The 22,005-nt window shown below is 38.8% G+C and overlaps 1 protein-coding gene across 16 annotated transcripts in view; it reads left to right on the top strand.

Annotated features, from left to right (window-relative positions):
- Positions 1–22,005, top strand: part of KLF12 (KLF transcription factor 12) — a 277,654-nt gene that overhangs the window by 64,284 nt on the left and 191,365 nt on the right. For 11 of the 16 annotated variants that reach the window (XM_068929636.1, XM_068929646.1, XM_068929643.1 and 8 more), the window contains one exon: positions 11,116–11,179. The exons of 2 other annotated variants lie outside the window; for them this stretch is intronic. In XM_068929636.1, the coding sequence (XP_068785737.1) occupies positions 11,159–11,179 (21 nt within the window). In that variant the 5' untranslated portion in view covers positions 11,116–11,158. Of the gene's footprint in view, positions 1–1,273; positions 1,350–11,115; positions 11,180–16,913; positions 16,976–22,005 lie in introns of those variants that run through there. 3 more of the 16 variants (XM_068929644.1, XM_009680155.2, XM_009680157.2) reach the window with 3 other exon arrangements.

Genomic DNA, 22,005 nt, shown 5'->3' on the forward strand with positions numbered 1-22,005 from the left:
GAACATACAAATCAGCTTTAGAAAGGAGGTTACTTCTGTTTTACACACCTAAAGTCAGAGGTGCAAGGAGAATTCCTTCCTGAAATACTGAATGAAACAGTGCATTGAATTACTTAGAAAAAAAAAGAAGAAAAAGGAAAAAAAAGGTCTGTCTAATTGGCAGTGGCACTACATGGCAGGAGAAGAGCAAATATATTTCTCTTTAAGAAGGTACGGAAAAATAACCAGACCAATTCTAAATCGCTTCTCAAAAATACGTAGGCTATTAGAACAAGGAGAGAAATGATTAGAGCCAGGGAGGCTGGTGAAATATGACCTGGTATGTAGCAGGATTTTGCCAAAGGCAGATCGTGTGTCCTAACAGATACCCCTTTTTGCTGAGGTAAATCAGAGCATGCAAAGAGCTTTACAGTGTACTTCGGAGTTTGAGTTGTTGGGATGCGGGATGGAGTATCCAGTGGAAATTTTGAAGGAACTATATTGGGGTCAGTCTAACCCTTTTCACTCATTGCAAAGATGCCAGGAATAAGAATCTGCCTCAGTGACTTTCTTTGAATTTTAAATAGTTGTTACAAGATTTGTAAGTAAGTATTGAATTTCGGAGTGGAGCTGGTCCCTGCCTGATGGGAACATTGAATATTCAGACAGTTTTCTCCCTTTTCTGAGCTTTTTGCCTACAATATTCTGAGGGATAACTATTAATAATAATGCTAGTCTGCACTTTCAAGAAAGGCCATGTTAGGAGGACAGACATTAAAAATGATTAATGAAAACACTAGTGGTCAATTGATCAATTTTAGAGAGTGTACCTTCCTATTAAGAGAGACACTCATCAGCCACATTTGTATCATGCCAGCCAAATAGACTCGTTAAACTGATTAATAACATCACTGCTATCACATAGTGACCCGAATTTAGAGCCTGAATATATACCAGCTCCTTCATGTACATAATTACTGTGTTTTTTCTTGAAAAAGCAGTTTATAGGAACATTTCTAACTGAAAGGAAAATAAGGGACCCAGATTGTATTGAATTCAGTGATGGAATTTACTGTGGATTGAACAAAGCTAGAAACAGGAACTAAACATGAGTACTCACTGTGTAGACCAGGGCTACTTTCAATTCTGAATCTGGAAGTGAGAATGATTGGGTTTCTTTGGTGTATATCATAACCTGGAACACATTTGTGTGTGTGTGTGTGTGTGTGTTTGTTTTTGTTTGTTCATTTTCCTCAACTTTTTGGTAAATTGTGGGACCCCATCGTCTTTTTAGCTGCAGCTGTGCTGGCTGAAGAGGTTCATGCTTCCTGATGCTTTTCTTCACCTCTGTTTTGGAGGAACAAAATGAGGTGGGCTTGCTTGAATGGCTTAACAGATTTTCACTAACTTACCTTACACTGATTAACCTGGTTAGAAGGGTCTCAGAAAATTAGCTCAGCTGGCAGTTTTGAGGAGGTGACAACATCTAGCTTGGGACTTCTTAAAATGGGGTGTTTACTGTTTGTGGCATGTGTCACAGCTGCAACGGGATCAAAATAGATTTTACAAGCTTCTTTTGAGTGTATAGAAACTTACAGCTTATATAGTCATCTCTGCCCGTGGTGATGATTTTGCTCCCTCTTTTAAAGCAAATTTAATTGACACAGCTTTTTTTGTTTATCCTTTTAAGTAGTTTGGTTTTGCTGTGAATATTGGCAAAGTGCATTTGAAGCTGTGGTAAGGGGAAAGCTGCTTGGTATTTTATGCAGACCGTAATGACAGCTAGTGCCGTTCTTTAACTTCTTTACAACATCTTGCGCAGCATAAATGGAAAAGACATGCCAGGGTTTATGTAAGCTACTGCGTATAAACACTGTTAAATTTTTTTTCCTGCTCTGTTTTTTTCCATTGTCCTGGTGTTCCTTCTAAAGGCAACTATGAAGAGACTCTTTATTAAGTTTTGGAACATATAAAGGTAATATTTCCCATCTTAGGCTGGATTCATATATGTTTCAGACTTTCTCATAGGTAAAAATCTCACATACGTGTGCACAAAATAGCAAAAAGCTATTTCTGAAAGAGGTTCATTCCTGTAGCACGCGCTTGTTTGAGGAGCCCATGTAGAACAGTAAACACAAGAGTTAAGACTGGAAAAATTGTTCATTCATCAAATCTGCTTATTTTTTAATATTTTTTAAAGTCATTTTACATGTTAAATCATTTACATGTTTGTGAAATGGAAGTTTGTCTTTTCTAATTGAGTTCTCCTATAACAGGCCTTTTTCTGTTGCTAAAGAAACTGCACTGTATGATGTATTTTGGTGGAATTTGAACAGAAATGATCTGATGCCACAGCAGAGATTATATTATGATATTTCCACAGAATTTTTTGTCAGCAGTTAAAATGAGGCAGGTTATATAGTCTCCATGATTTATACTTTGTGGGTTTTTTGTTTTGTTTTAAGTTCACCTCTCCCTGATGTTTTGCTCAAAAGGGTGGAAGTATTTTAAAGTCTCCTGTGTTCTCTCATGGTTCAAGGCATTTAAAAACAAGCACACAAAAAAAAAAACCCTGAAACCAAACCTAGATAATCCTCCTGGACATTTCTTTATTGCACCATCTTCTCTTTCAAAGCTCATGTACCTTGCAAAGAGTTGGGGAATTTGCTGCCTTTGAGGAAGATGGAAACAAATTGGGGACACTGAAATAATAATATTGTGCCATTAGGTTCCCGTTTGTCAGCTGTGAAATGTGTCAATTTGGACACTTTAGCTGAGTGTTAAAGGAGGAATGTGTTTTCTATTTTACCCCCAAATTAGTAGAACTGCAAGTCATTCACAGGCTTTTCCTTGTGTCGGTGTCACTACTGTGAGCTGAGATTGTCCTCTGGGCTACCCAGTGACCACAGATAAGTTTCTGCAGCCAAGAGTTAACTTGGAGTGGTCTAACTACCTTCGTTTTTGGCTGTTTTGAGGGGAGTATAAGCTCTTAGTTCAGATGGTTACCTGTTTGTGTTTGACTTGCTGTAAGCCAAGTTGTGCTTGCTCACCCATGCAAGGGATGTGTCTGGAGCAGAGCAATGTTGGATGACGCTCAGGAACAGCTTGGTGGCTGAACCAGCCCAAAGACACTTTCAGCAGGCAGTGTGAATATCACTCTGTTCGGGTCTTACTCCTTCCAACCAGCCATTGCCTCCAGCGCTATCCTGGCAAACCTTGTACCCTTACTCGTGGTCAGATGGCACCTCTGAATCTAGTGTACACCATTGCATCATGATACAAGTGCAGGGTGTGAAGCAACCTTTTCAGTGTAAAGAAATACTTGTTCTTTAAAAAACAGTTAGAAAGTCTTAGAGCTACCAGAGTCCCAGAGGAGTTTCAGGTACTACTTTTCAGGGTGTGTTATTTGGCCCTACACCTAGGGTTGGTGAAGGGTTGCAGCCTCAGGAATCTGCCTGGCACCTGCAAAAGATGATCTGAACTAAAAATATCTATGCTAAGGCCTTCAGCGAGGCATGACATAGCCGTGCAGCATTCTGTGCTATGTGCAGTCTGCGCGGCGGGCTTGGGAAGGCAAGCAGACACCAAGGTTTGTGGGTGGCTACCGTGCCAGGGATTGCGCCAAGGGCTGTGCTGTGTGAGTAGCTGGCCAGTCCTCTGGGCATGAGCTACGCTGCACCACCTGATGCAGAAAATAGGCATCAATTCCTAGGGTGAACTGTAAAGGCTGGTGTATCTTCAGCCCACGTTACAGTGTTCTTAACTACGGTTGGGTTGACCGAGAACAGATTTTGGTGCAAGTCTGGAGCAAAGTTGTGATCATTTCTACAGATGTGTAGCAAGGGGCCTTATGTGTTCAGCCATTCTTCCTTTAGCTCAGACAGTTAGATGAGTGCTGTCACCAAGAGAAATTTCAGATTTCCGTCTGTGCAGAAACTGATGCTTTGATAAGTGTCTTAAGGAAACTGGGGACCTCAGTGCTAAGCTTTGATTATTTTCATTTATAACTGTGTACAAGTGTGAGTATTGTTTGTTCTTCTAATGGTCTTTGGGATTCAACAGCCTCTTAAGAGGAAATAAGGAAAATCCCTGTTTTAATTTTAAATGGGTTAGAATATAAATAAAGATTTGCAACTTTGAGAAGTGAGCAGAAGTTTTACTGCCTGTGCAGCAAATAGAGCCAGATCAATTAAGGAGTATAAGCCACCTCAAAGAAAAGATACTGAACCAGCAGATGTGGGCTGGGTGAGGGCATTTGAAAATGCTGATCTTTTTTTAGCAGAAAGAAATAAGAATATGATGCCTGTATAATTAAGTCTTTTCTGCACAACGTCTGTGTTCAATCCAGTTACTTTATTTAGGATCCTTTTGGGATGACGTGGTTTTTATCCCATTTTGCGCCATGAAGATGAGAAAGAATCATTAGAAAGTGTGTTCCCTCTTATCCTACTGTTCTCAGTGAGAATATATATGAAAAAAGTGAATTTTACATTGATGCCTCTATATACTCTGTACAGTAGATAGGCTATGTCTGTCTACTGTTGGGGATTAGGTAATAGCGAATATGATCAACTCTTTTTTTTTAAAAAAAAGCATACTTACAGCAGAGATTTTAATTTAGGCAAAAATTAGGATTAGTAATTCACAATAATTCCAGGTCACCCCCTTCAAGCCTACCAAGAAGTAAGCTGATAGTTCCATGAGCTTGAGTCATGAACAGTCTTCCTTTGGGGTCTATCATTTTGGATTTTACACTTTGACTTCATTTTCAATACACACAATTGATTCACCTTTTTTGAATTGTAATTAAAATGTGGAAGCGCTCTCTCTCTCTCTCGCTCTCTAGATATGTATATATGTATATTATATGATTCCAGTGCAAAATTACAGTAATCTTTTTTTTACTGTTACTTTTTTTATTTCTCATGCTCATAAGCCCCCTTGGGTAGAAATCTTTGATAGTCATTATTATTTTGAGAATAGCCCGTACTCTGCAGGTTCTGAAACCTGTAGAGTAAACCTGGTTTTTATACATGTGTGTGTAAGTATAGATGTTTTTTATGCATACACATGTGTGTGTATATACACATGTATGTGTATATATACATGTATGTGCATGTGCGTGTGTGTATACACACTATATGCACACAGACACACACACGCACATGCACACAGACATAAAAGTTGTCAGGCGTTCTCATAACAAGAAAAGGCCTGTTAAGTCGTTTGGCTTTGTGCACAGGCTGGTAGGACATAACGAGTAGAAATTTAACTCTAATGAGGAGTTTGAATTGTATGAGGGGAGACGGAGAGACCACGTGCTGAAAGTGTGCACTAGGTAACGCGAGCATTTCCTAATGCCAGAGGAGCAATCCCAAGTCATGTGTGACTGTGTTTATCAAAATTTTGTTTTATTTAGATCTAACAAAACCCAATGTCATTCTACTTAAAATAGAGATGTGAAGGGAATATCAAGGTTCCAGAGCTATCCGTTCAAGCAACTGAAAGTATCACAGATAACCAGCACTATTTTTAGAATAAAAATTCAAGGGGAATATATTATTTTGCCCTATTTTTCCTCTGTTCCCTGCAATTTAGTGCACTCTTCTAATTTGACCAGTGATTATTAGTTAAATTCGAGCATTTGAGAACTCCATTAATTCTGTTACATTTTAAACATTAAACTATTTTCTACCTTTACGATGCACCCTTGCACATAACTTTGTCATTTCATTTGTCAAATTAAAATACTTTGTGTACGTTCACTCAGCTGCAGGTTTTTTTGTAGTTATTATTGAAAGATGTCATCTTTCTCAGAGTAGTGATTCCCTGAACTTGCATTACCAGAAATGTAGTGTGTAAGTAAATACACACACAAATACACTCGTATATATTTTTTTCAAACTGGGCCATTAAGTTCTAGAGTGAATGAGGTGCTATTGAAATTCATCTTCATGTCTCAGAAGGCCTGGGACTTATCCTTGAAGTTGTAGAACTTAAAAAAAAAAAAAAAAGATAATAATACAAATAATGTCAAACATGAGGCCTGTAAATAATAATATTTAGTCTTCTAAGCCTCTGCTGAAAAACTGTGTAAGCACTCCTTGAAAGGCAGTCATTGAAGAAAGCCTTGAAAGGAAGGAGACACACTGCACGCAGGCTTCATGCAAAGGGTGATGTTTTGTTAATGTACCAGTTGTCTACGTCTAACCAACAACATGCTGTTTTCTGTGCAAACCCATTATCAGAATATAACACTAAAAAACCAGCTGCACAATTGGTTGAGTATAGGATGCAGTGTTTTGCCCTGCGAAGACCCTAGTGTCATTGAGACCTTTTATGGAGGATTTGGTATATAGGTAAATCATAGTTTCAATGACATTTCCTTATGGGCCCCACCAGGCTCCAGTTGAAGACAGGGCAGGTGTTTAGGGGAAGCTGGATCATGCTCCCCCTTTCCAGACTGCAGTCTCCTCATTTTTGCATACCCCAGGGACTGAACTGGTGGCAAAGCTGTTGCTTCTTACCTTGAATCGTGATGTATTTTGGTAAGCATGTGCGTCTCTCCTTTGTCTGTGCTAATGTCATTCATTCTAGGAGTCTGCATGAATATTTCAATCTGTAGGAGTTCAGGAGAGATAGGTATAACCTAGCAACAAGCATCCCACTCTCTGGCCTCTGCTTCTTTTTCACTTTTATTAACACACCAGTGAAAACCAGAAGTTGAAGCATTAAGTTAATTTTCAGAATATTTTTAATAATTTAAGGTATTTTTGTTACGACACCACGTCAGAGTAACGAAGGTATAGGATGGTGGAGTGACCCCCAAAAATTTTAAGAAAAATTACTATCAAAGCCTACCAAAAACTTAACTGAGGACAAAATAAACCTTATGATCTCTGTTGGTTAGATAGTGACAAAATGCATAGCAGGTGCTGTTTTTAGTTCTGTAAGGTCTGTAAAAAATGTACTAGTATGTATATGCATTAGTTACACTTAACCTAAATTGAGTTAGAGCGTTTTAAACTCTGTTATGTGGTTCATCTTGCAAATTGTGATGACTCCTGGTTGGGCAGTATCGTGCATCATTTAAAGTTTTAGCATTTTTATAGAAAACTTTGTGGCAAAGTGTTTCAGCTAATTCAAGTTGCAGTTATAGAGAATTCCGTTTCTGAAGAGCCTTGGGGCTAGACTGAAGGGAAAAAAAAAAAAACCTGGCACCTGAAGTGCAATTCAGGTAGATTTTCAAGTATGCTGATACAGCACAGTCCAGCACCGAATTTCAGCTTATCCTCTACTTTACTGGTTCTAACTCTAAAGGACTGTTAAAAATCTGTAGCCATTTGTTACTACCCATTTAATATGTAGCTTCTGCAGAACGTCTGGTTTACGGAACTTAGGAATTCTCTTTCAAGAATGAGAAATGGAAGAAAAAAAGGGCAAATGTAATGTGTCTGCTATTAATATATGAGTGGCTACGCTCCATACTGGGCAGAAGATAATCCCTGTTCTTTGTGCCCAATATGCTGCAGAAACTGCTTTCAGTTATTCTACTGCTGTTATAAACCTAGTTCCCTGCCTAATATTCAAGGTGGCCTTGATGAGCTCAGAAGAAGTCACATTCAGTCTTCAGGGAAGTTTACTGTGACTTAGGGCCTTTGAAAGGGGTGAAGAAAGTGTAAGTGCAGATTTAAGGGCTTTTGAGAAGAAATGTGCGTACATACCCTTTTAAACTACAATAAATGGTGCAATAAAGTGATTCAGAAGTAAGTCTCTGCCCAAATATGGAATTTGCTTGGTAGAGGAAAAGGTTAAAAACCCTGATTCAGCAAATGACTTAACTTTAAGCATATGACTGAGTTGGTCTTTTCCAAATGTCTGCCCAAATTAGAAAACTGGGGGAGTATGAAATGAGGAATACTTTATTACTGTATTAGTAGGGATTTCCTTTAAAATTACTTGTATATAGAAGTGAAGGTGATACTTACATGAACTCATATTTTAATGGATTAGTGTAATGTTTTTATATATTCAAAAGTGTTCTGTTTGTAGAGATAAAGAAATCTTTACATTTAGAGCAGCCTCTGTTCCTCTAGAAATAAGCATCATGCTGAAACCCTTTTCATGTTTCTTGCTCTGTTCCATGGTTCGGTCTCCTCTCCGCCAGTTGGTGGGGATATCAAACAGTGTAGGACTACCAATGTGTTTATTCTGATAAAAAGATATTTTCACATGGATTGGATGTGTTCAATTTCTGTTTGGTTTTCTGTTGCCAGAGGAGATAGAAAGTAATGTTTGGTGGCATGGATAAGATTTACAAACCCTTACAATCTGAAAATACATTTTTAACATGGTTAGCTTTTGACTGGAATTGGAGCCAATTCTGTGTTTGCAACTTAAATTTTGTGGGTTTTTTTAGTTGAAATTGTAATTTGGTTGTATGGTTTGTTCTATGATTATTTAAAGAGCCCTTTTGACATAAAGGTCTTGAATCAAGTGTGTTGTGCAGTTATCTCATTTTTCTGGTAGGTTTTCTTCTGCTATAAAAGCCACTTTATACAAATGATAGATGCTTATGTGGCCGAAATGATTCATTAGATTTGTAAAGACAAACAATCCAGTTTTTCACCTGCGTTTCCAAATCATTTCATCTGGAGCTTTTCAGTACTTCTGAAAATGGGGTCACAGAACTGTGGAGTTACCAGTTGAGCAGATGTTTTCTGAGAAACGTTTACCTCTTCATCCTCGCCCCAAAAGCAGCTGAAAATAGTCATGATTACACACAGGTCTTTGGCCTGTACGCCTGGAATTTGTGGCAAGTGTGCATTGCCTGTCAAAACAGATGTTATTTGTCCCCCTTGCTGGCAGTCCCATGAGGCCTGGGAGAAGTCATTCGTGTCCTACCTGCCAAGCGTGCATGTTGCTGAGCCACCGCAGGGCTGAGCTGTGGGCAAGTGGCGTCGCTGGAGCTGATTTTGTGCTTGCGCACCTTATCAAAGACACGGACGAGTGGAAGCACTTTCACAAGTCTGTAATCCACATGGAGGAAGACTAGAAAGATTCAAAAAGCAGAAGGAAATGAACAATTCAGTGCTTGATAAGTTGCGCAAACACAGAGAAAATTAATAAGCAAAACCAATTATTTATCATTGCTAAAGAAGTAGCTTTTTCACTGGGATGGGACCATCATACATGATTTAATAACGTAAAACAACTGCAGCTCTGATTATTTAGATAGCTGTAAGTTAGCAGTTTAAAAACACATACCCATGTTTTCTTTATTGCCATAGTCACAGTAACCTAATAGGACTTCCAGCATTTGTGTGTAACTTGAAGCTAAGTTGCACTGTAGGAGGGTTGTGTGTGCGTATGTTTAGGGAGATAGTAAAGAGGAGAAAATGTGGAGAACTGGAAACAATTATAGGTCAAAGGAGCTTTCTGTCTGACAGAGACTCCATGAAGCTTTTGCATGATGTTGCATTTAATTTAAAAGAGCTTGATGAATCCTTTCCTGTTCAGGTTAGATAACCACACTGCGTAAATCCAGGACCCACCGAACCTGGTCCAGCTCTCCCAGTTTTGGACGTTGGCACAGAGAAAGAGCTGCTAGAAACTCAAAGGTTCTTCTTCCAGTGTGCTATTCAAGGAAAAACAAAAAGAGTTGATAACGTCCAATACTTGCTGGCTTGGTTGTGTGCCAAAGAAAATTTGCTTCATGAAATGGAAATTTTGAAGCAGTTCAAATTATGCTAAGGGAGATTAAACAAAAAAAAGGGCAGTCTCCAGGATGCATCAGAGACAGGGCAAGTAGTCAACAGCAGTTAGAGCACTGTAAGCATACAGTATTTAATTACATTTAGTAAGGTCAGTGTTTCTCAGGATTTTATAACCTTTTATGATTCATATGAATATTAATTTGAAACTTAAGTTTATTTTATTTTAAGAAAATATTAAAGGTTCATAATAAAAAACATAAGTGCATGGTGTTTTGTCAAGTTAATATTAGCATGGTATATGAATGTGTACTAATGTTACGGTCCTGCTGGACTCTCCTATCTTGTTTTCAGTGTAAAACTTTGCTAAGTTTGTTAAAACCTCTTAGCCATGTTATCATATATACAGCCATAATGAAATACTGAGTTGCGATTTAAAAATGGGCAGGTGGTGCTCTATTACTGTTTGAAGGACAACCTTATTTTAAATGATATAAAAATAATGGCAGATTGTTTATAACAACTCTGTGATTTAGATTCAGATTTTTGACTTCACACCATTTACATTATTAAAAGAGACATAAGTAAGTAGAATTTATATCTGGATATATCCATATATCCTGGCAAGTGGTTTAAGACATACTGTCAGTTATTTAAATTTTGAACGTTTGAGGCTTTTTTTTTCCTAAGGCTTTAAAAAAGTTAGAATATTGGACTTATATATTTTCTTAAATTTGAAACCCCCCAGAAGTGTAATACTGTATTTAAATCTGTGTTTTTTATAGGTTTTTTTCTTTTATGGGTTCATGTGGAATCATAACAAAAATAATCATGTATATATGGAAAACCTTTCATGAAATAAATACGTATTCAAATTTTGTAACAGTCTTCAGTTATTTTCTGTGGCTGGAGTAATGACTTGAGTAGTAATAAATGTATTTGCTTTTTAATGCAGTTATTGTGCAGATCTCGCTTAGTATTTCTGAGAGACACATTTTAAAATACCGGTAAAGATTATTCACACTCAATAACTGCTGGAAAGTTTACCTATACAGTCACATCATACTGATATACAGTGAGGCCTGAAGGCTAATTAAAGCAGTTGGAATTTAGTGCGCTCAGTAATGGGTCAGAAATTTAAGTCACTAAGAGAATTGACTAAAATCATTACTTAACAGGAAATATAAGGCTTTTTCCCGTATATTTTTATTTGGCATATTCATCCAGTTTTATTTAAAATGCTTATAATCTTGCTGTTCTTCTAAACTCTGTTTCACTCTAGAACAGACTTCTGTGTTTTGGTTTCTATTTATACAAGCTGTAGTATTTGAGAAATTAATAAAACGCTAAGAAAATGCATCAATTAAATGCCGTTTTTTCAATTCTCTCAGAAATACTAAATTATTTCGTCTTTTCTTTTCAGGATTGAAGTGGATCTAGAGACGAATGGATGAGTGAATATTCATATGAAGAGGAAAGCCATAAAAGTTGGTTGACATTTTTACAACCATATGCAATATAAATATTACTGATATAATCAAAAATTTATATTCTATTACAAAACATAATAGGTGAAATAACCAGTCTGAACTTCACATACTGTACTGTCTTTCAGGCAAGGGATTGCTATATATGTAGCCTAACAGAACAGTTTCTGACTGGTTTGTTTGTCTTTTTTTTTTTTTTTAAAAAAAACCCTGACTGTTCAAAGGAAAGCATAGTACATTAAGAAAAGAGGTAATTCCATTGAAGTCAGGTGTTTAAATGGGCAGATACACAGTAGTATTTATTGTTCTTCTGTGCAAGGATGGAGGATTAGACAGGAGATGTCTTCCACTGCAGCTACTGGTTGTGCAGCTTAATACATTCTTGAATGTCACTCAAATGTCACATTGGCAAATGCTCTTTATGAAATCAAATAGAATACGATATATTAGTAAGTATCTTGGTGCTTTGTTTTCTTATCATTAAGAAATGGCTGGTCCAGCCGTATGCATTTTCTGTGCTAGTTAAAAAAAGAACAAAACTGTTATTGTACCTCAGTGGTTTGCTGACTTTACTGTTATGCTTTACAAAATGATAAAATTGAGTAGGCCTTGACATCTGTTGATCTGACTAGTTTTAGTGACTGTGAACTGTAGACTTTGGCTGGGATGCTATGTTAACCAGTCCCTGGACTATGCCTGTGGGTTTACACAAGAGCAAACTAATTGTAATGACAAATACAGTGCACAGTACAACATGATACGGTACAGCAATTCAGCGAGACAAGGCGTTCTGGAAACTCTGCTGGTGACTGTCAAATAGGGACATGTTATGATGGAAAACCTTTTTTCTGTAAAGTGCTCTTCATTCCCTGAATCCCATTCAGGGATAGGAACAATCAAAAGGGCAGCAACTAAGATGTTCCAAAAGTGCAGTCTCAGTTAACATCAGAATTGTAATTTTATAGTTCTATTCATTGTAGCAAGGTAATTTAGTAGGGCTAAGATTCTTATTTATCTCAGTGAAAATTTGGTTATATCAATATAGAGTGGATTAAAAATTTATAGTTTACTGACAACTGATTTGGTAGATGCTGAAGAGTTTATTATAGTTCTTTCTAGGGTTAGATTTTTTTGCGTTTATAATAGGTAGTAGATATGCTGATTTTAGATACCGTGTGGTTCACAAGGAGCATAAGACTTGAAGGAAGCAATTGCGTCATTGAATCCTGTCTCCTGAAATAACAGCCAACAAAGCAGTATTTGGTTCAGAAGTGTCCATAGAATATCTGCTTTATATATACAGCTCTCAGAAAACACCTCAAAGATCCAGAACCCAAATTTAAACCCAAGTAGAGAGAGCAGTGTTAGTAGCTCTACAGTAATGCATACAATTTCTTTCCAAGATCAGGGACCCATATGCCCACCAGATAGGAACCAGCAGTTGCTGCCTGCTAAAACTAGCGTACAGGGTCTTAGCAAATTTTTCTTTGGTTTGGTTACTGACTTGTCCACAGCTGCTTGGTCCATACCAGTGTCTGATAGCTTGGGATAGGCTCACTTCATGGGGAAGCAAACACTTCCCTGCTCAGACCTCTTGCCTGTAAATAGTGGAGTGAAAAAGCAATACCTTTTAAACTCTGCTTGTGTGTTCCAGAATTGCATTGGTAAAATTCTGTACAGACAGACAAAGGGGCCCTCTTTACCAGCAGAAAGTTTAAGAGAACGCAAAGACCCACTTACTTATCTGTGAATTATCTCTGAATATTAGTATGTTACAGTGTGCTCCTCATATTGTCCCCAAAACAGCACAACACAGAGCAGTACTACCATAGTGTGGTAGTGGCTTGCATAGAATTGTTTTGAGGAGAAACTGGGTCAGACTAGTAGACTGTGGCAGGTATTTGGCTTGGGAAATTGCACCAGAGCAGAAAACATTAAGGGTTTGTCAGATCCTTGTGAGGGACAGTTGTAACCAAAAAGGTTACAGGTCTCCGCAAAGGAGAGCGCACTTTCAGATCAGGCAGACTCAAAAGACTTCTTGACTCATGTGGCCTCTTCCCAAGTTTTTGAGGAAAGACTTTCGTCATACAAGAGATGCAGCCCTGTTACTTCTGTATCTCTGTTCTTAGGTCTGCTTTTTCGATCCAATGCAGTGTGATGGCAGAAGGCAGGAAGAATAGGCAAATAGGATGGCTTCTTTCATTCCAAACCATAGTTCCACTCTTGCCTGTCTTTCTGATGCCATCCCACAGCAATCATGGGGAAGCAGGGCAGAATATGTGCAGCTAAGGCAAGGGGATACTGAATTATTTCGTTACTTGCTTTCTAGTTGGCAATCTTTGCAAATGTAGTACTCTGGGTCTGACTGTTACTCTTCTACTTTTAGATCAGAAAAGTACCATGATTAGATTATATAGTTGAACAAACAAAAAAAGTGGGTAAGTGGTAGGATTCAAAATCTGAAACTAAAAATTGCTTTTCTGGGAAGACTGATTCCAGAAAACTTAAGCAATAGAGGTGGAGAGGACTCTTCTGTGGTCACTTTTAAAATCAGAGGAAAAAGTTCTGGCACCAATAAGAAAGAGACTAGATTTTACCTAGTATCTGACTTAAGCCTTTTACTTTATTGTAGAACTAGGAACATGCTGCTTTGCTAACCGACTTTTAAAAGCCAAAATATTTCCTTTATTTGAAACATGGGTATGTTGATATATCATTAGCAGTGTAATCAACTTGTGTTGCATCATGTGTGTGTGTTCTATTGGTATTCTTCAGCTATTTGTTGGTCTACCTCAGACCATATCATAATATATATATAAATGTAGTTTTATGTATAAATGACTAAGCACATATGCAACTATTAAAAGAAATATGAACATAGATTTTTATGTTTCATAAAATGAGGTCAGATGAATCTATGCCGGCAAAATAAGAAATGTGAGGTAAACCTGATAGCATACATGTATATTGAATGCATGTAAGCCTACAATGGTTATACATGATCCTTAATAACAGAGATTGAATCCCGAGAGTCAATTCTTGATTCAGTCTGACATTTAATATTTACATTTTCCAGTGTACAATGACTGAGTGCAAATTTATGAAGGTGAGATACCAGTGTTGAAGCTGATAAGGAAATTGGTAACTAGCAGGGAGGAACTAGCAGGCTCAGACAGTCCTGGGGAACATAAAGTCTTGGACTTTGAGCCAAAAAGAAGTGGGCAAGATTGAAAGGACGTAATAGAGCTAAATCAGAGGGCAGAGGGGAGAAGAGATGGCACAGATTGAAAAGGGAGGTCTGCATTATTCTTAATGATTGGTCTTGGGTGCAGACTCCCTCTTATGTTGTGGTTTCATGGATAGCCTACAGAAGTAGTACTGAGCAATTCATTTGGTTGGGCCTAATGATGTTCTAAGCTATTTAATGCAATGCTCAAAAGACGATATAAAATACATAGAGCAGAACTGAATTCCGTGGTGTTGGGAAGTTAGTGCTCATTTTCTGAAGAGAGCTATATGATAAGCAAGAAAAGTTCTATCGCACAAGTGTAACCTGCATGTCATCTCTTTTAAGAAACAGCCAAAAGCAAATTCTGGTTCAGCTATTTAGAGGCGGGGACTCAATGCAAGGAAATCTTTTCTGGAGCTCATCTCATTCCAGTCTCCGTACCTCTGTTTTTCCCTTGTTTTACTTTTCCTAACTCTCATGCAAAGCAAGACGTAGGAGGGTACTGGTCATCTGAGCTGTTGGTTATGTATGTGGTACTGCACAAATCCAACTAATGCTATCCCTCAGTAATCATGAGGAAGCTGTGCAAAATATGTGCAGCTAAGGAAGGGAGGGTACTGAGTTATTTCATTACATGCTTTCTGTTTGGCAGTCTTTGCAAATGTAGGACTGAGTCCAGCAGTAATGAGCATAGGGCTGCCATTCAGAGGTACCTCGACAGGCTGCAGAAATGGGCTGACAGGAACATTGTGAAGTTCAGCAAAGGGAAATGCAAAGTCCTGCACCTGGGGAAGAATAACCCCATGCACCAGTACAGGCTGGGGGCTGACAGACTGGAAAGCAGCTTTACAGAAAAAACTCTGGGGGTCCTGATGGACAAGTCAGACATGAGCCAGCAGTGCGCTCTTGCAGTGTGAAGACCAGCAGTATCCTGGGCTGCATTAGTGAGTCACCAGCAAAGGAAGTAGTTCCCTCTGCTTGACACTCATGAGGCCTCTGAGAATAATGAACCCAGTTCTGGGTTCCCCCATACAAGAAGGATGTTGTCAATGCAGAGGGCATTGCATGTTGGGGGCTGGAGCTGCCGGTGCATGGGAGGTCTATGTTTGTTCAACCCTGAGCGGAGAAGGCTAAGGCAGATCGTACAGCTGTCTTCAGTTACCTAAGGGAGTGTTATGGTATATGGTTATATGGTTGTGGGGGTGACGGAGCCAGATTCTTCCTGGAGGTGCACAGGGAAAGGGTGAGAGACGGTGGAGACAAGTTGCACCGTGAAAAATTCTGACTGGACTTTAAGAAAACATTTTTCACACTGGGGATGGCCACACGCTGGAACAGGCTGCCCAGAGGTGTGGTGGCATCTTTGTTACCCAAAGGCCTTGTGGAATCTTTTTTCCATGGAAAAATTCCAGATTTGCCTGGGCAAGCCTCTGAGCAATCTGAGGTAATTTTGGAGCTAGCCCTGTTTTGGACAAAGAGCTTGGACCACCTGGCCTTTTGAGGTCCCTTCTAATCTACATTTTCGTATGATTCTACAGTCTGCTCATCCATCCACTTCAGATTTCAAAAAAAAAAAAACAAAAAAACCCCCCAAAAAACAGAAGTGATAAGATATAATTGGTTAACTTACTTTTTTATTAAATATATTTTAAGGAGTTTCTGTGAGTTCTTATGTTTTCATTTGTGTAGTGTATCCTGTCAGCATACAAGTAGCAGAATTCTAGTAGCAGTGTGGTGATGTGTTTGATTACTGTCAGATGCTCTCCCCTCTGAATTCACAAATACAGTTTTCCTTGAAAGGAAGTGACTGTTCTAAATGGTCTTTCACATCTAACATTATCCAGTGGCTTCTTGGAGTACACTTATGAATAGAAACATCAACAGGATAAAATATATTAATCTCCAGAGAGTTATCTAGCACTGGCCATCAGTCCATCCGTTTTTCACGTCCTTTTCAGTTTAGATTACTCTAAGGCAAAGAGGCTGTAGTTTGATGCTTTGTCTCGATTCATTATGATTATAAATGTCTTGGATAAAGCAACATAACAAATGACCACTTAAAAATGACGGATGGCCAAATTCAGCAAGGCACAGAGACTATGAAGTCCTTTTGATTTCATCTGTTGTCTAGCATTTATCAAGATCAGTCCATTAACAGTCAATTGGTGATAGGTGTTTAATGAATATTTACAGTATGAATAGATAGCAGTCAATTTGTTATCCAGAGGCCAGTCACATTCAGAGGGCAGATTTTACTTGCAATCACTTGAAAATACACAATTTATTCTGAAACAGTAGAGTGAGTAGAGAGTAAAACTTGATTTTTCTTTTTCCCAAGCCTTGTCTTCAGTAAAGAGAAGAGTAGCAGAGATTTTCTTCCTTTTCCTGTTCCACGTGAAGGTCGTCTGCTGCATGTAGTGTTGTCTCTTGCTCCCTTCCTTCCTTCGTCATTTGGTGCCAGCATGACTGATGGGCTGCTGGGTGCAGGCATGCTCTGACAGATGTGCATCCAGAGCAGCATAGCTGCGGGGCTCAGTCACTGCTGATTCGGCCCAGAGATGTCTCAGGTCAGCTGTGGGTAGGGTGCGGTAGATTTGGGACTGGTCCTGATGGCTGAAAAATTCCTGGGGACATTTCCAAAACTGATTTGTTCCAAGTAGAAAAAGGCATTTAAGGTGCCTGCAATGAATCCTGTCAGCTTCCCACGCTTTTGTTACATTTGGACTGATTCATTTTCCCTTTTCCATTGTAAAATTAATAAATGATTTCTGGGAAGGCCTCAGCATTCCTATTAGGCTTCCTTACTAACAGCAGTATAAAATTTGTTCTACACCACTTCTTTTTCGATTTCTGCTGTGCAGTTGCTTTCATAGCCTAAATGGTTTCATGTTTATGGGTCTCAGATCTTGGCACTGTTCCATTCATTTCCCAACTGTTCTGGTGTGTTTACACAGTGCTCCTCAGCAGCTGGTTTGGGGCGGGTATCCAAAGCACACACGCATATATACACATAAAAGCAGTTCATCAGAGTTAAGACCTAATTGTATTTAGTGTTTGGCTTGTGACCTGACCTTGTTTAGACCAAGTTGGATTATAATTTTGAGGCTTTTGTCTTTTTGTTTCATGTCCTCCCCTCCCCTCGCCCCAGTGTGGAACAGGAGGCAAACATCTACGGAAAGTTTTAATGGTTGCTTTTAAGATTCATCTCTCAGAAAGAAAATATATATGTAGAAGTGTTATTTCAGAAGAATGTAAAGTAATGGTTCAAGATAATGTAGTTTTTCTGCACCCTCAAACTTTAGAAAAACAATTAAAGTGGGCGCAAAGATGCCCACTAAAGTGGGCACAAGGGCTAACCTTTCCCTGTCAAAGCTTTATCTTCTGTGAAAGCTTCAAACAGTGGTTTAAAATAAATTTAAAACATTGCATTTTTAAGTAGGCAGTGGAGAACTGTCCAGGCGAATTTCTCAAGAATCAGAAGAAGAGTCTCTAGCTCTGTAGCTACTCAGCAGGATCGTGCATGACTTGTGTCCCAGTGCTCCCGTTGAAACAGCTCTGGGATGGTTTAACGGCATTGACTTTGCAGTAGTTCTTGAATTAAAATCATATTTGTTAAATCGTGTTTTGAAACAGGAAGAATGGATATTTGCAAAAAAAGTATGGTGGCAATATTTACGTAAGAGGTAATTTACAGGAGAGGAAGAAGGCCAACTTTGTAGTGAAGCTCTCAGAAATGTAATTACTGTAGAATTGACAAAATGTAACCCAAATGTGAAATACTTGTAATATCTGAGTTTTTTTCACAGTGCATATATTATTAGAATTACTAAATGCCATTGAAAACTAAAGGTAGATCTTCTTGTTGTGATGGTCTGGATCACAGCTTCTCCGATTTACTGCTATTGATAATGAGTCTGTGATTATCAAATCATGGATGTACATGAGAGCCGTGTTTGAGGGTCTGCTCTGGCACTTGTTGAAGTATCTCCATGCAGTAGAGTACCTTTTAAACCACTTTTGAAAGTTAATAGTTATCTTCTATCTTAGGTAGCAAATGTGGTGACATCTACCGTTTATGTTACTTATTGCTGGTGATTATAAGACCTGGTTTGTGATTGCTTGACATTCTGATAAACTTCTAAGCTTAAATTCTGAGCTTAAATTCTTTCTGTGATGAAGGTGTTCCTATAACTGGTCCTTTTTGTAGTTGTTTTGTGGTTTATTTATTTGGGAGGTAAAACCCAAAAACCTTCACCTTGAAAACTGTAGTGACAGCTGAGAATAGGATTGGCAAAAACTAGCCTGTGAACATAAAAGGACAGATTGCTTTATAATGCAGACACAGACGACCTTCATTCAAATTTCTGGGACTTTGAAATGCTTGACTATGTTAACGTTCCTGTACTGGGAATAGGAGGGAAGAGGTGTTGCAAACACAAAGTTACTGCCTGTTGGGAGTAACGCAAAGAGACTGCAAGCTGACTGTTTGCGTTTTCTGAAAGGCCATTTCATGGACTATATAATGATGCAGTATTAGGATTTGGCATGAGGATTTCTTCAGTTCTGGCTGCTTCTGCCTTTGCTGCCTCAGTGCGGGAGATATTTTGTCTGCCTTGCTGAATGCATCCACTTCAAGGAGTAAACTGTGGCCCGCAGTCTGAGTGGTGCAAAGTCCTTGCTGCACACTGGCCGAGGTTATCTCCCTCCAGAGCACATTGCCTGAATCTGTACTACTGAGTATGGAGTATTTGAGTTTAGGTGTCGTGCCATACTTACCTTTGTGGTGCTCCTGTTGTCCATTATTATTATAAGTATTATGATTATTGCTTTCAGTTCAAAGTAGAAATAATTGGAGTGGAAATATTGGAAATAATCTGAGGCCTATCAGCATGGTGTTTTCATGGTTTGAAATAGAGGGTATATCTTGCACACTGGGGGCTCTGGCGTGAGGGTATGTGCGATTGTTTGAGGGGGCAGTCTTGGAGGACTGGGAAGGACTAGTTAAACTGGTACAGATTGGTCCACGCTTTAGGACTCCACGGAATAGTCAGTCCCCTAAACCATATGCTGGTTTTATTTTTGGAGAAAGCCAGCTGGAGCAGTCCAGAAATTGAGCTTAAGGTGTTATCTGTATTACTGTTTTAGTTTAGATCAGGCACATGCTTCTGTGACTCTCCTAGTTGTAAGTGCTTTTCTTTGCCTGGTAGTGTGGCCTTGGAGTCTGCAAGCGAGATGCCTGTTGGATAAAACTAAGCCAGGAGATGTGCTCCAGAAGCATACCTGACATGCTCCAATTTGTAGATATGCTAGCCCAAAGTAAACCCCTGAAATACGTATGGTATGGACATTGGGTCTTCAGCAAAACTGTCTCACTGAACAGATCTCCTCCTGTTGTGCTGCTCTACCTGTTGCTGTAGGCATAGCCTAATAAATCTGCAGCATGTATGGCCAGAGACCCACCACCTGGGATTGCACCCCATCCCTCTTTATTTAGTGGTGCTGCCAAACCAACTGTTTTGGTTCCTGTTTTATCCTTGATGCTCCTGCCGAGGACCAGTCACAAGTGACCGGACAGAGTGCGAGGGAACATGATTGCAAAGACTTGGGTTTGTTGCTTTTAACTTCAGTCCCTCTGCTGAGGGCTCCAGTCTTCCCCTAATCAATAGGTAGCAGGCACCTCCAGAAGGCAGTTCCTCCCATGGGATCTCTAAAACCCTCCTTATAAGAAAAGTAATTGCCTGTGTCTGCAAACCTTGCTGGTGCTGACACTGTGAGTGCATCAAGCTTCACTTTACTGGACTAATTCTCCGCAGTCTAGGGGTTTCTGAGGCATCCCCCAGCAGCGCTGCTCTTACTGTCTGAGCTGTTCTCCACAGTGACATGTTCTCATGGGAGCGAAAGAGCAGTCACTTAGCTCATTTCACCTTTTATTCCTAGAGCACTTAAAGAACAATTACACTAATTCTAATAACAACTAAATTTATGCCACTCCAGAGAGAGAAGCACAGGGCATTTAGTTTCTAAGCTGTTTGACGAGACCATTTTAATGTGTATATTTTCAGAAGTATGACACAAGTTTTCAAAGTACCTAATGGGAAAAAAATGTTTAAATGTATATTCTCTGGTTTTTCATGTTTCCAAGAAGCTGAATACTGTTCAGTTCTGTTGGACATTGTTCGTCAAGGAAAATAAGTTTAAATCAGGGATTTCGAGAGCCTGTGTCTTCTGCTTGCTTCCTAATGACCTGTTTCTGGTCAATAGTTATCAGGATTTAAGTGTTTGTATGAAAATAAGGATACTTTCATATTGCTGGAATTTTCAGTTCTCAGTATTATGAAGCAGCACAGCTAACTGCATTTTGGAGTTAATCTTTACTTCTCAATGAGAAGGAAAAAAAATATGGCTCTTGTTCTGCTCAGCAGTGCTGATTAAGATACATTGAACCAGAAATTGAAATACTACATAGGCTTTACTGTTTTCCTTTTCCTACATATCTGGCAAAAACCACTTAGTGCTAGAAATAAATGCATTTGGATTTTAGTATTTTTGACATGACATGGAGAGAATAATACCGTACAATGGCAGTTTGTCACTTCTGCTTATATGAAGACACAGAATGATGCACTAGAATTCAGTATAACACATAAGAAGGCAGTTATTTTAATACTGTTACCCACTACTAACAGACCTGAATGATGATTGTACTGGATACTGTCTTTCATATACGAAAGACATGTGTTTTAATGAGAAAATAAGCTCCTAGTATTAATCTAAATCTTGACCCATTCTTATATTTCCCACCCTGCACTTTGTATGTACTCCAGGTGATGCATTAAGCCTTTCTTGTTCACAGATTCAGTGATGAGTCATGAAAGGGCAAATTTTCTGCTTTGAGGCTGTCACCTTCTGTTGAACTTTGCTATTTATTTGGGTTTTTTTGTTTTTATTTCAGTTCAATTTGTTAGCAGTCCACTACAGCTATGGTTGCTAGTCAGCTGTGATATACATCTGGACATTGCCCAAATGGAAACAAAAGCCTTAGGTTTCAAACATAGGTAACCGTGCAGAGGATTTCTGCCTAAATTCTTAAGTAGTATGGGAATATTCAGTATTAGCATTACCAAACAGCATCAGAAAGGATACTGTACTAAAACTAGTGAGATTCAAAACAATTCCCATTGGTGTTTCCTGTGCTTTTTGATTTTCTTATGTTTTAGGGGTGATCATGCACCCCTCTGAAACCAAACATTTGGAGTTGAGTCTGAGTTAAAATTAAAACTGTATAGTTTTGGACTTTAACTGTTTAGTTTTGGACTCTTCTTTAAAGAGAGATGATAGTGAGAATATCTTTTTCAGATTGAGAAATAAGGAGTTTCTATTGGTCTTAGGAATCCTAACAAAAATTAACTTAGATATGAGGGTAGTCTTTTTAAGTGCAGTGGAACTGAGATGATGTTTGCTGAACTACTCTTTGGAGATTTACATAATGGATGAGATATAGGAGCTGCAGGCTGCGTGACAGCAGAGTTTATTTTATCGCAGAATGTAGAACAAGTGAATTGCCTTAATAACATGATCTCTGCAGAAAGCAAAGATA

Source organism: Struthio camelus, chromosome 1 (assembly GCF_040807025.1).
Source record: "Struthio camelus isolate bStrCam1 chromosome 1, bStrCam1.hap1, whole genome shotgun sequence".
Taxonomy (NCBI): Eukaryota; Metazoa; Chordata; class Aves; order Struthioniformes; family Struthionidae; genus Struthio; species Struthio camelus.